Genomic DNA, 12,788 nt, shown 5'->3' with positions numbered 1-12,788 from the left:
ATTTTAAGTGTCTGTATGTCTCTTTACTTTCTTTCCTCCTATATACCAATCTCTCTTTTCCTGTCTTTTTTTTTTTTTTTGTGTGTGTGGGGAGGTGTGAAGTAACAGACAAAGATCCCTGCCCAATCCCCATTTACAATAATTTACTAGTCTTTTCTCCTTCCCAATATCCAAAAGCAGAGCTAGTGCAAGCCCACTATGGGCCCTAAACATGAATACTTTTGCCTCTCCCCACCAACACATACACAATACTAAAACAGGCAAGTTCTTATAATAAAAAGCAAATAGGAGGGCCCCTTGAGCTCCACCTTTCTTCACCCTCAATGAAACCCCTGCAAATAGCTATTTCACATACAGCTCCCAGTAAGTACAAAGAGGTTTTGGGAGCTGAATTAAGTTGCCTCCTGCAGTAAAATGTTACAACTAAAAACCAGAAGAATGATTCCACAGTGGAAGATTCAACATTTGACTTTCTCTATAGTTGAGGGGGAAAGTGGAAAGCGGCAGGACGAATTGTTAGGAGTAGCCTCAAAATATCGTGGATGACAAATATTTTTATTGCACACAATTATTATTACTTCTATTTATACAAAGGGTGTGTTCTGTATGGATTCATACAAATACATTCTTACTATTCGTGTTATTATAACATATCAATATAAATAAAATTACCGAACTGTCCAGGTATCCATTTCCGTCTGTGTCATACAAGCGAAACATAACTAAAAAAAATAAAGAAAGGACAATTAAATTAGAGAAAAAAATGCAAGATATACGTAATTTCCTTTAAAACATGAATTCCAGAGCAAGACGGAGAATTAACATCTGACTCAAAACTGATTATAGCTACAGAAATCAGGATCCCAATTAGAAAATTTGCTGGCCTCCTCCTGCACTCTCACTGTGATTTTAGTCAACTATGGTGATGACTGCCTTACAAATGCTTACTGATTGGTAATTGTACCAGTGGAAATTATTTATATTACTTTTCAGTTCAGCTGAATGCAACAGTAAATATTCCTTTCCTTATCTGCAAAGTAAAATTTTCCCTGGTTTCAATCAGTTCACAATACTGGTATAAAATAGAGCTATTGGGCGTAATCGTGCTCCTTTTGAAATCCATTGTAATACTCGCTTAGAGCATCCACTCATCTTATCGTCTGGAATTTTACATACATGTCTGAGCCCAATTCAAGAGTTCGTTCCTATTCAGCACTTGATTACATGCTTATCTTTAAGTAAGCACATGAGCCAGTTCCACTACAGAAAACAGAATGAACTTAAGCATACACTAAAGTGCATTCCTGACTTGGTGCTTGAGGGCAACTCCATTCTGCCCCAAAGGTAGAGCTTAATTCACACTATTTAACCCATTGTGAGTGTAAGTAACCGAAGGGCTGCAACTCACATTCCATTAGTTACAGAAAAGAATATAATTATACCGAGTGTAAAGACACTGTATATCATAAACCTCTAAAAAGGTACAGTTCCTATGCATATTTGTGTCTGTCTTTATTATCTCACCCCTGGAGTAGCCTCTTTGATTATATTTGAGGAAACTGATTTAGAATATGTCTACACTACAGCCTATGTCAGCATAATTTATGTCACTGAGAGGTGTGAATAAGCTACCCTCCCCGTGCGACATAAATTGCACAGACATAAGCACTTGTGTGCACAGCACTATGTTGGTAGAAGAGCTTCTCCCACTTACATAGTTCCTGCCGCTTGCAGAGGTGGTTTTTTTATGCCAATAAGAGAGTTCTCTCCCATTGGCATAGAGCATCTTCACCAGATACGCAGCAGCGGCACAGCTGTATCGGTACAGCTTCGCCACTGCAGCGCTGTACGTATAGCCATGGCTTTATTTATGAAACCTCCCTGAATCTCCCAAATTGAAAGAAACTCGTCAGATAACGTTTAAATTAAAGAAAAAAAATTCTTCTTAAAAGTTCCCAGGTTAAGGTAAGAAAACTGTTTCAACCATCCCCCTTCTCTTCCCAGAATGGATTTCATATTAAGTCCTGCAGTCTCTAGCAGTGCCATCAGCTGTGGAGTTTTGTAGGACACTGGAGTTGAACACATGGCACTGGAGTAAAATGAACTGAATCATGAAAATATGTATGTATTTAGATAGCTATTGATATATAAGCATCAGTACATAGCTATGATACACAAAGAAAATCCCAATAATGTTAACAATTGTAAACAATATAGATTAAATCAGGCCCATGCACCACTTAAATACTAAACTGAAGATATATATTTTAATAAATAGTAATAAATAGTTTATAAAGGGTTAATAAATGATTAATAGATGTTTTAAGCACTTCACAGATATGATTAGTAATATTAAAGATGACTTTAAGCACATCAGTAGAAGGTATAAATGGTTATAAGCCATGGTTATAAGCAGCCTATTGACCTGCTGGACTTGATAACAATTGTGACAGGATCAGACTAGATGGCTACCGGAGCGTGTTACCATTTGAATTCCAGGAAGTGTGCCTGCCCACTACTAAAGGTCCCTCCCCCAGCCTAAGGGGAGGAGCCACTGAACCCAGGACCTATGGTTCCTGAAAGAGAGCAGCACAGTCAGATAAACTACACTTGCCATCTAATATATCTGTTCATATGTGTACCTCCTTGTGGGAGGAATGGGGGGTGGGATCTACTCACTGCTGGGATGGTGCTTCCCCCCTGGCCACTCTAAGGAATAGCTTATGAGGCCAACACCCCCGCACATGATAGCCTGCCTTCCCTCCACCTCTCTCTCTTTGTCTGCAGCCCCACTATCACTCTTCGTGACTCAGCTCTCCAGCTGCATCACTAAGTGGGTCTCCCTTCGGCAGTAGTCTTTCAAAGTCTCTTCTCTCCACAGCTCCACATGGCATTAGGTGGTCGTCACGCCCACTGTCCTGACCCTGTCTCTCCAACAGTGACTCAGGCAGTCTTCATGTTCACTGCCCCCAAACAGTACCACACTGCAGTGGTTGATAGGGGAAACCACACATCTGCTCAGTTCCAGTCCAGGGCACTGTAGTGAAAAGTTAAAGTGTGCATTTCCACCACCTTACTGCTTTCACCCCTAGACTCCTTCCAACCAGGCGGCTTCTCCCTTTCCTCAGAGAGGGGGACTGCACTCTTTCTTCCTGCTGCCTTCCACATTATTGCCAGCCTCATGGCTTTTTAGAAGCCCCGCCTGTTCCTTCACAGGTGTCCCTTCATCTAATTAGCTTGCTCCAGCTTAAGTCTCCCTCATTTGCAGCCTAATTGTCTGATAGGGCCCACTTGGCTTAATTCAGCCCTTTCAGGGCCAGTGTGTGAAGTACATCCCATCATACACCTATAAATGAATTAGGCTAGTGTGACAGGGTCAGACTAGATGGCTACCAGAGAGTGCTACTATTTGAGATACAGGAAGTGGGCGGGAGCATGCCTAAGGGGAGGAGCCATTGATCCCGGGATTCAATTGATTTTGGGGGAAAACTAATGAGAAAACAAGAAAGGGAATGAAGGTCAAATGGTCAAACAGAGGGAACCAGAAGGGGACACCAAGTGGAGCACCCTGGACAGTGCCCACTGCTCCGTGAAAGCATCTAGAGAGCCAGCGGACGCTGCCCAGAGGAACTCTGCCCAGATGCATGCACAACAGAGGAACAGAAATAGCCAATTGCCTCTCCCTGGTGTTGTAGATGGCCACTTTGGCCAGGGCTAGGAGGAGTTTGACGAGGAGATCCCATGACTTTGTGGGGCCCCAGATGGGGTGTGCATAGAGGAACAGGTGTGGGGAAAAGTGCAGCCAGAACCTCAGCAGAAGGCTCTGGAGGAGCCGGAACAGGGACTACAGCCTGCTGCACTCGAGATAGATGTGCACCACGGTCTCCTCATGCCGCAGAAGGCGCAGGTGTCAGGGCGAGTGGTGAACCCCGCCAAAAACATGCCGTACTCAAGACTCCATGAAGGAGCCACGAACTGATGCCCCTGGCGGGCCGCAGGGTCATGGTGGAATAGAGACTGGCCCACTGGGGGGTCCTCGTCCTCCACAGGTCGTATCAGGTCCTGCCATTTGGTGTCTGGGCAGGACGCAAGGGCAAGAAAATGAAGGTGTGGAGCACAAGCATGTACAGATGGTCCCTGGGCGGAGTTCAAAGACGGGCTGGCTGCAAGTCTAGCAGCCAGCTCGGTGCATAGGGAGAAGATGGCCGGGGGAGCATGCGGGGCCGGGGCTCGATGAAAAGCTCTGGAGGGCTAGGAATGGAGAAGGGGCAGGGAGAATACCCTCTCACAGGACCCGCTCGAGGCAAGGCTGCTCTCTCCTCCTGGAGTATGCACCATGGGGGTTCAAAGGGTGGAGAGCCCCATGCGCCGAGCCAGCACCTGGGCATCCACCTACTCCCTCCGGTCGTAGTCCAGGAGGTCTCCAATTCTGGTGATGCCTGCCAGGACCATACTCAGTCTCACTGAGGGGCTCCATGAAGAGGCCCTCTCCCTCGGTGACTGCAACGGACCTGGAGGCCAAGACCAAACTCCAGGTCCGGAGGTGGTTCTGGTAGAAGACCGGCAGCTCGGAAAGGTCTCACAGAAGACCTCTCAGATGGAAATAAAGGAGCTGCCAGTCATATCAGAGCCCTTGGAGGCGGCAGAGAAAGGTGTGTGCCAACTGGCCCCACGCTAGACTACTTGCACTATAAAGGAGTCTCTGTAGGGCCTGGACGTGGAAGGTGTGGGAAAAGATGCACTTCTGTCCCCACCAAGCCAGGCAGAACTCCCGAAAGGACACCACAAAGCCCACGTCCTTCAGTAAGTTGTTGTTAAAATGCCAGTAGGCCAGCCCCAGACTCTCCGCCATGAGAGAGGCCGTCACGGTCATGATATGGTGATCCAAGAATGGGGCCAGCTGGACGCTGGAGGAGTGGGCCTGCGAAAGATGGTGATGTGATAAATAGATGCAGTCCAACTGGGAGTGGCACGACCAATCGTCCCTCACCCGGACAAAGGTGAAAATAGTGCTGTCGTCCGGGTGGTGGTCGCGCCAGACGACCACCAGGGAGTGATGGTTGATGGTGATCTCCCAGACATCTGCGGTGGCCTGGTACTGCTCGGTTCCCATGCGGTCCCGTTCCTCAATGGTGGTGTTGAAGTCCCCAACAAGGACTAGGCACTCGTGAGGTCCAAGCTGTGTCCGCTAAAAGAAAAACACCTGCTCTGGGGCAAGTTTGGGGTGTACACATTGACTAGATTCAATGCTAGCCCCTCCCTATGGACCCAGAGTTACAGCAGGCAACCCGGCATGACCTCGGCAAACCCCAGCACCTTGGGCTGTAGGTCGGGGAAGAACAAGATGGCCACTTCCGCCACACGGGTGGAGAGATAGCTAAAATACACCCTGTCCCCCCACTCCAGCCGCCAGCTGGCCTCGGTGGCTGGGTCCGTATGGGTTTCCCGCAGGAAGGCCACAGAGTACCCTCCTTCCTAAAGGCAGAAGAGCATCTGGCACTTGCGGAGACCCATCCTACAGCCCGGGCGTTTAAAGTTGCAAAGATGGTTCGGGCCATAATGAGGGCTGGAATGGATCCCTGACAGGCAGGAGTGCCAGCGGCCCCCATCGGGCCCCACAGCTATCCATAACCGACCCCGAAGGTCATCAGAGAGTCACAGAAGTTGCAGGCCTGTTGGTAGGCCATGGCATCCTGCCTCCCGGTCCCTTTGCCCTCCCTCAGTATAGCCCTCAAGGTCCGGAGGAGGAGGTGGAAGTCCTCCCAGTGCAAGCTGCACCCTGGCCCTCGGGAGTCAGCCAGGAAAGTGCGCAGCTCGTGCTGCAGTGCAAGGGGATCCGGGGTCAAAAAATCCCAGCTGGATGACATCTACATAGCAGCCCAGATGGGCAAACAGAGGGTAGACACCCAATGTGGCACTGATGTTGTGGGCGCTGCACTGCCCGGCTCGACCCCCTGGTACAAAGGACAGTGGCGGAAGGAAGACAGCAGCCCCAGGTGGTGGGGGAACACAGATATCATCTCCCGGGAGTTGGCAGATGTAAGGGGGAATGACACAACCCTGGGGGTGGCATGGAGGACTCGGCGCCAGTCACTGGGGGGTGACTTGGGTCACGGCCCTCAAGAGGGGATGGGGGGGCAGCTGTCCCGTTGCAGACGTGGCCCCAGGGCCCAGCTGCTCAGTGCCGGCCATCACCTCGATAGGCTAGGAGGCCGCAGCTGGAATGTCGTCTGCTTCTGGGCAGGTGGAAGGGTCCAGGGGTGGCTCAAAGGCGAAGGCGGGGACAGCAGTTTGGGGAAGGGGGGAGAGTTGAGGGGGCGGTGCAAGGCCACCAAGATCAAGGCCCGCTGGCAGGGAGTCATCCTCCTCCTGGGTGACTGGGGTCAGACCCAGGGACTCGATCTCTATGAAAATGGAGCCAAAATCCCCCTCCACCAACATGGGGTCCACCCCGCTGGAAGCCGAGGCGACAATTGTTTCGGCACCGATGGGGGGCACAGATGACAAGGTGGCGGGGGTGGCTCCCTCGGGAGGGAATCTAAAAGGGCCTCCAAAAGGGGGGCTGTGCTGCCTCTCTTCACTGCTGCAGCTTCCTCCTTGACCAGCACCACCCGCTGGACCTCGCTGGGGGATGCAGTAGAGTACTCCTCGATGGCAACCCCCCTCAAAGATTTTCAGGGAGCTTCCTCCCTGTCCGAGTTAGCAGGGAGGTTCTGAGCCTTTTTCCGCTTGCCACACTTCCCCTCAATGGAGCACCCAACCCTCCAAGGGCCCCACCACCTCTGCCATTGCCCGCACGTAGGTCTCCATGTGGGGCGAGGCAGCCACCAGAAGGCAACGGACGCCACGCCTCCTGGTCAGGGTGGGGAAGGGGCCCCTGGCCACTAGAGATGGTGCTAGAGGCGGCGGCAGGGACAGATGACGAGGCAGTGGATGGAGGGATGGCGGCTACCTGGGCGTATGCCCTAGGAGCAAAGACAGAGGCACCCCCAAAGCTGACGGAGGGGACAGCAGGGCAGGGTGGCTGCAGCCGATGGTGGGGCCGCAGCAGGGACAGCGGCCCTTGCCATGGGGGGCGTCGCCTTTCACGTGGGGCTCTTGCCCTTCTTTTTGCCCCGGCCCTTTCTGCCAGTCGAGGAAGCTATCCCTCCTGTACCTGCCTCTGCTGGTGCCCCAATGAGGGCAATGATGGCAGTAGATCTGGCAGCTGCAGTCAAAGCAGTAGCCGCAGGGGTAGATGGGGAAGCAAGCTGACGGGATGGGACAAGGTTGACCAAAGGGGCAGCAAAAACAGCAGCAGCAGCAGCAAGGGATGCAGGGGGGCTGGCCCCCACAAGAGAATGCTAGAGTGAGGGCCAATGTATCAGCCCCAGGGGCAGCACATCCCTTTTCCCCTGATCGCTGAGCAGGGGTTACTCCAGGTTAATTAACACACCTGGAGCCAATCAAGGCCCCGCCCAGGACTCGTTAAAAGCCTCCCCTCCAGAGAAAGGGTGTGGCTGGAGTTGTGGGAGTGAGGAGAGCAGGCAAGATGCTGTCAGAAACCAGGAAGGTTTAGGAGAAGGAGCAGAACGCTGGCAGAAGAGAACCCTGCAGGTACAAAGAGGGCGAAGGACCTTTCCCAGGCCTGAGGAAAAAGACCTTGCCAGAAGGGAAAGACTGAACTGGACATTTGGCTTGGCATTACCATGCCCAGTGGGGCTGTCAGAGTTCAAGAGCCTCCCCTGGCAAGGAGGCCAGGAAAGGCCCCTGTCCGAGCAGGGTCCAGATATTATGTCAAGGGGCACGGAGAAGTAACCCAGGGAAGCTAGCAGCTTTCCTGAAGCCACAGCATGAGGCTGCTACTTGTAGGGTCCTTGGGTTGGGGCCCAGAGTTTAGGGTGGAACCGCCTCCCCCCCACACCAGCCATTCACTGGAGGGGAAAGAGCACCAGCGAAGAGGCAAGGGCCTGTGAGAATCAGAGACAGGACTGGGACTCAGCAGGGAGCAGCCACCTTAGAGAGGCTGTATTACCCTCCCCCACAACTAAAGGGTAGAAGAACATAAAGGGGTGAAGCAGTTCTCTGATCTACTGCTGGAAGGAAGCACTAGACCCACTGAGGTAGAGGAAGAGCTCTGTCACACAGTCTATAATAAATGATTAACCATTTATTAAAAATATCTATTAATTATTATTCATTATATCAATCTTTTATCCCTTTCTCAGTGGGTCTCTGTCTTATTTCAAATTTTATCTGAAAGCATAACTTCTCCCCTCCTTTGTGTGTCTTGGGTCTGATTTTCAAAAGCATCCAGTTTTGATCCTAACTCTGCTGACACTGTAGACAATGAGAGAACCACTGACTTCATTATGGGCACAGTTAGTTCTATGTACCCCGTAATTTTTTTTTCTGCTACTATTTTATATTGAATTCTGCCACTGCATTATTTAACTCTAAAGTTTTTTCACTTTAGTAAGCACTTGGTTCCTGATTCTATAAACATTTACTCTTGCTACAAATCCTCTTCCACACAAACAAGGCAACTCTCATACAAAGTTGCTCAGGTGCTTAAATGTTTGCAGGATCAATGTTGAAGGTGATAATCAAAAATACAAAATCTCAGTGTTAGCTTTATGCGCTTATCTCATGCAATTTATTTTAATTTCCAAAGGCCATCCAAAGTATATATGTAAACTACTTATTTACAGGTTTTTGTTTTTCTTTTGTAAATTTGAAAAAAGGTTGAATTATGTAAGCTATAATTTTCAAATGCTAATAATTACCATAAATATCTCAATCAGTTTCTCTTATGCATTAATCTTTGTAGCAGAAGACAAGTAGAACAGCAAATAAAATCATGACAATCAAAAAATGTTTCAAAGAAGCAAAAACAGTTATGTCTATATTAGAATAGGTTTTGGAGCTGTTTTACATAAACATTGTAATGTGTATGAGGATAACAATCCAAATAACTTTTTAATATAAAATGCAGCCTGATCAGTTTTTAAAACTCTGTGCACTTGCATTTGGAAATTGTTTTATCAAAGCACTTTTTACAGCAAGTGATTATATTCTGCACGATGTGTCAGTTAATGTTCATTAAGATTACACGTTGATCTCCACCCCAAATAAATTATCCCAATCAAATCCCTTCAATATTAAAGAACAATTTTATAGCACAAGAGCTGTGATTGCAATTATCGGACTGTATTCTGTGGCAGAGGGCCCCAGGGGATGAAATTTCCACAGGAACCCCTCACAGATAATCCTCCATGTTGTTCAATCAGGGTGGGATTTGCTTCAGAATAGGCCATGGGGACCATTCTGAAAGCTGGTAGATACCAGGGGACTGGTGAGAGGACAGCACTATCTGGGCAGAGGGCTTGTGCCTCTGCAGTAGCTCTGGACCCTGACAAAGCCCCATTCCCTGGCAGCAGGCTTCCACTGAAGTCTTATGACCAGAAATTCCCCTGGCCATGCAGCTCCTGGGAAGGAGACTACATACAGAAGATAATACAGCCCCCGATTGGAACATCTTTTCTGGAGAATCTCTGCAGGACCATAGGGGAGATGTGTATCCTTGTCCTGGATCTTGGCAGGCACCTGAGTCACTGCCCTCTCCCACATTGCTGATCCCTGGGATCAGCAGAGGCATTTTACCTCACATTCTGCATATGAATCTGAAGGTGATGAGCGGGGCTTTAGGATTCTGGAGTGGCCTACATAGTCTGCCACTAGGATGGGCTGAATGAATTTTCTGCTGAATTAAGACCTAGAAATTTATCTTTTCCTATTCATGGGATAAACACATAATCCACAGATTTTGTTCTGAGTTACAGAGAAGCATCCAATACATCATTAACCTTGGAATACAGCAGCATTTATACAAGAGCAGTGCTATGATATTGGCAAATTTGGGGCAGTCATTACTCAGGCAAAACTCCCACTGATCCTATGTTATCAGGCTTAGGACCTTGGATGCTGTAGTTAGAAGCTAGCTTTATGCTAGAAAACATGAAGAGGTTTAGAAAAGACATGGCCATTAAAACTTGTAATGAATATAAACTTCCAGCAGATAGAGCCTAGTGTCTATATTTTTGCAGCAGTGATGCTGAATATTTAGCTTTAGTACAATATAAGGGCCTGACCTTGCATTTCTTATGGAAACAAACCTCCCAACAAAACCAATATGAGTTTTGCCTCAGTAAGGACTCCAAGGCCTTTAGGCTGTGTCTATGCTTGGAGCTAGGGGTGTGATTCCCAGTCTGAGTAGGCAGACTTGCGCTAGCTCTCATTGAGCTAACACACTAAAAATAGTAGCGTAGCTATGGTAGCACAAACAGTGGAGAGCAGTGGCATAGGCTATCCACAAGCAAAAATCCACCGGAATCTCATGGGTACGTACTAGGGGCAGATACCCACTGCCCATGCTACCCCAGCTACCTCACTAGTTTTAGCGCACTAGCTCAATGAGAGCTAACACAAGTAAAGCTGCTTAAACTGGAAATCACACCCCCAGCTCCAAGTGCAGATACAGCCTATGCGTGACAGTCTAAACCAACAACTGACTTTAAGAATGACTTTTGGGGCTTTGATTTTCTTTGTGTTTCACTGATTTCCGTATCAACTTTTTCAGGTCTTGACTGAGGAAAGCATTTCTGTTCAGGAAAGGTGCTTAAGCACATGCTTAACTTAAAGCACATATTTAATTGCTTTTCTGAATTGGGACAGACTAAGACCATTTCTGAACTGGGGCCTTCGTTTGTATGTGAGAACATATTTTCTAACTGTTAGCTCTACAGACCCACCCTGAGCTCTGTTACACAACTGGGTTCTTTCCATCTTGTGGATAACCACTAGCAACATAGGATCTACAGGCCATATTAATATCTCAACTACATCTGCAATTCCTATTGTCTACAGATTATGCCATCACTCACACTTATGCATCCCCTAGGCATCCTCATTAGCCTTAAGTGAATTTTCAAAGGTATGACTGATGGCACATAACATGAGTAGATAATGGAATCATGCAGGTGTATGAGGGGATAATTTGTGTGTTTGTTGTTTTGCGTTAATTCCTTCTGATTTAACAGCTTTTTCCTCTGATACCAAAAAACCCCCAAAAACAAACACATAAAAAAAATTACATACATTCTAGTTTGTCTTCAGGTCTTCCTCTTTCAAGCAGAGACAAATAGCAAACAATGTCTTTCAACTGGATTACATCTGGTAAATGTAAATTAGCAGGAGGAGCAGGTTGGGGTGTAGTGGTACCTTTATTAATTCTCAGACCTGAAAATAATACATATGCTTTATCAATATCATAAATATAAAATCAAAACTAGGATTCTTGCATATACTTATAGTGCTTAAAGAGCATGAGGTTTAATTACTATTTAGATAAATAGTTTTAGATAAATAGATCAATTGATGGCTGAAATCTACAGTTCTATTTCACATTACACTCCAAAAAACAGAATTAAGATAGTGTTACAGTCTTGTAAAAGAGGACTGAAATAATAAAATACACAGGTAAAGCAAAACACTTTACTGCAACAGGAAACAAAAAAAAGTAATTCTGAGACTCACTGAATTTCTTTCCATTAAGAGTGATCTATTGTCATTTGATTGTGCAATGGTTTTTGTTGAATGCCCTTATTTGCATGTTGTTGTTGTTTTCCCCACTGTGCTGTCACAATCCAGCCCAAATTTGCCTCTGTTCCAGTGGGCCTGTAGAAGCACCATGGGCTTCCTAATTATGTGGCTTCACAAGCTGCTCCCTATTCAGAGATGGTTGTTGCCACATAGTGCTCTTTCATGCCACCCAAATTTGTAGCCTTGCCAGTGGCAGAATCAGACAAGTGTCAGAACAACAAACAATTAACCTGTGGAAATCCCTGCCACTAGATATTATGAAAATAAATATCCCACTTTTAATAATAATAATTGAAATAGTTATGGGTAAGAATAGTGCTGATACATTTGTAAGATACAAATTTCGACACTGTGAATCCTCACGCTTCAACGGGAAGCTGGGACTACTCAATGGACTACTCCCACGGGTGTGCGAGCATTTGCAGGATCAAGCACTAAATTAAGATGCAAAAAACACAGGTGGACATGACAACACAGGAATCCTAAAAGTTTCTGATTGAAGAAGTTTTTCATGTTTCTCAGTTATCCTGGCAATGTTAAAGGAGACTCTTTACAAAAGGATTAACTGCTCTTAAACACTTCGTGTAATTCATTCAGAACAAGGTTCTTCACTGATAACCTGCATACATAATTTCTCCCTCACAGTAATTGTTTTGGCCAAAACAATTACTGTATCCAATGGAAACAGAATCCCACTCTCTTTTATGTTCATCTCACAAACTGTACTCCATACTTATTTCAATGGGACTACTGGGGTGAGTAAGGAGAGAAGGATTTGCCTTTCAGTACATAGAATTGGGCATGCAGAAGCAAATAATTTAAATCAAGTTTACATACAGCAAATTTTTTTATGCAGAGAGTAAATAAGATTAAGAAGAAAAAAATAAATAAGAGTGCTGAAAAGGCAGTGTGCACCCAAAGTACAGATGCCAGGAGCTCCTCAGCACTAAATATGGATTTACCACTGAATTACTTTGTTATTCTACATCGTAAAACCAGTACTTCCCAATAGTGCCTGGGTCTTTCCTTATGAGTGTGTGCAAACATAACAAATGGAAATCATTAGACTGAGCAAAATGTTTTAAAATTATCTCTAAAGTAACACCTTCCCCGGAGTCTCTCAGTATCTGTCTTCTAGAATGCAAACT

At 46.6% G+C, this 12,788-nt stretch overlaps 1 protein-coding gene across 1 annotated transcript in view; it reads right to left on the bottom strand.

Annotated features, from left to right (window-relative positions):
* The window catches only part of DGKB (diacylglycerol kinase beta), a 471,047-nt gene that overhangs the window by 339,387 nt on the left and 118,872 nt on the right, over nucleotides 1–12,788 (bottom strand). The window contains exons 8-9 of the mRNA XM_067562119.1: nucleotides 11,137–11,277; nucleotides 673–722 (exon numbers count right to left, since the gene is read on the bottom strand). Coding sequence (XP_067418220.1) covers nucleotides 673–722; nucleotides 11,137–11,277 — 191 coding nt within the window. The remainder of the gene's footprint in view (nucleotides 1–672; nucleotides 723–11,136; nucleotides 11,278–12,788) is intronic.

The sequence above is a fragment of the Emydura macquarii genome, unplaced genomic scaffold, assembly GCF_026122565.2.
Source record: "Emydura macquarii macquarii isolate MOO-44397 ecotype Brisbane River unplaced genomic scaffold, CSIRO-AGI_Emac_v2 contig_2422, whole genome shotgun sequence".
In the NCBI taxonomy this organism is placed as follows: Eukaryota; Metazoa; Chordata; order Testudines; family Chelidae; genus Emydura; species Emydura macquarii.
The sequence above is the reverse complement of the archived record's forward strand: the minus strand, read 5'-3'. Positions and strand labels throughout refer to the sequence as shown.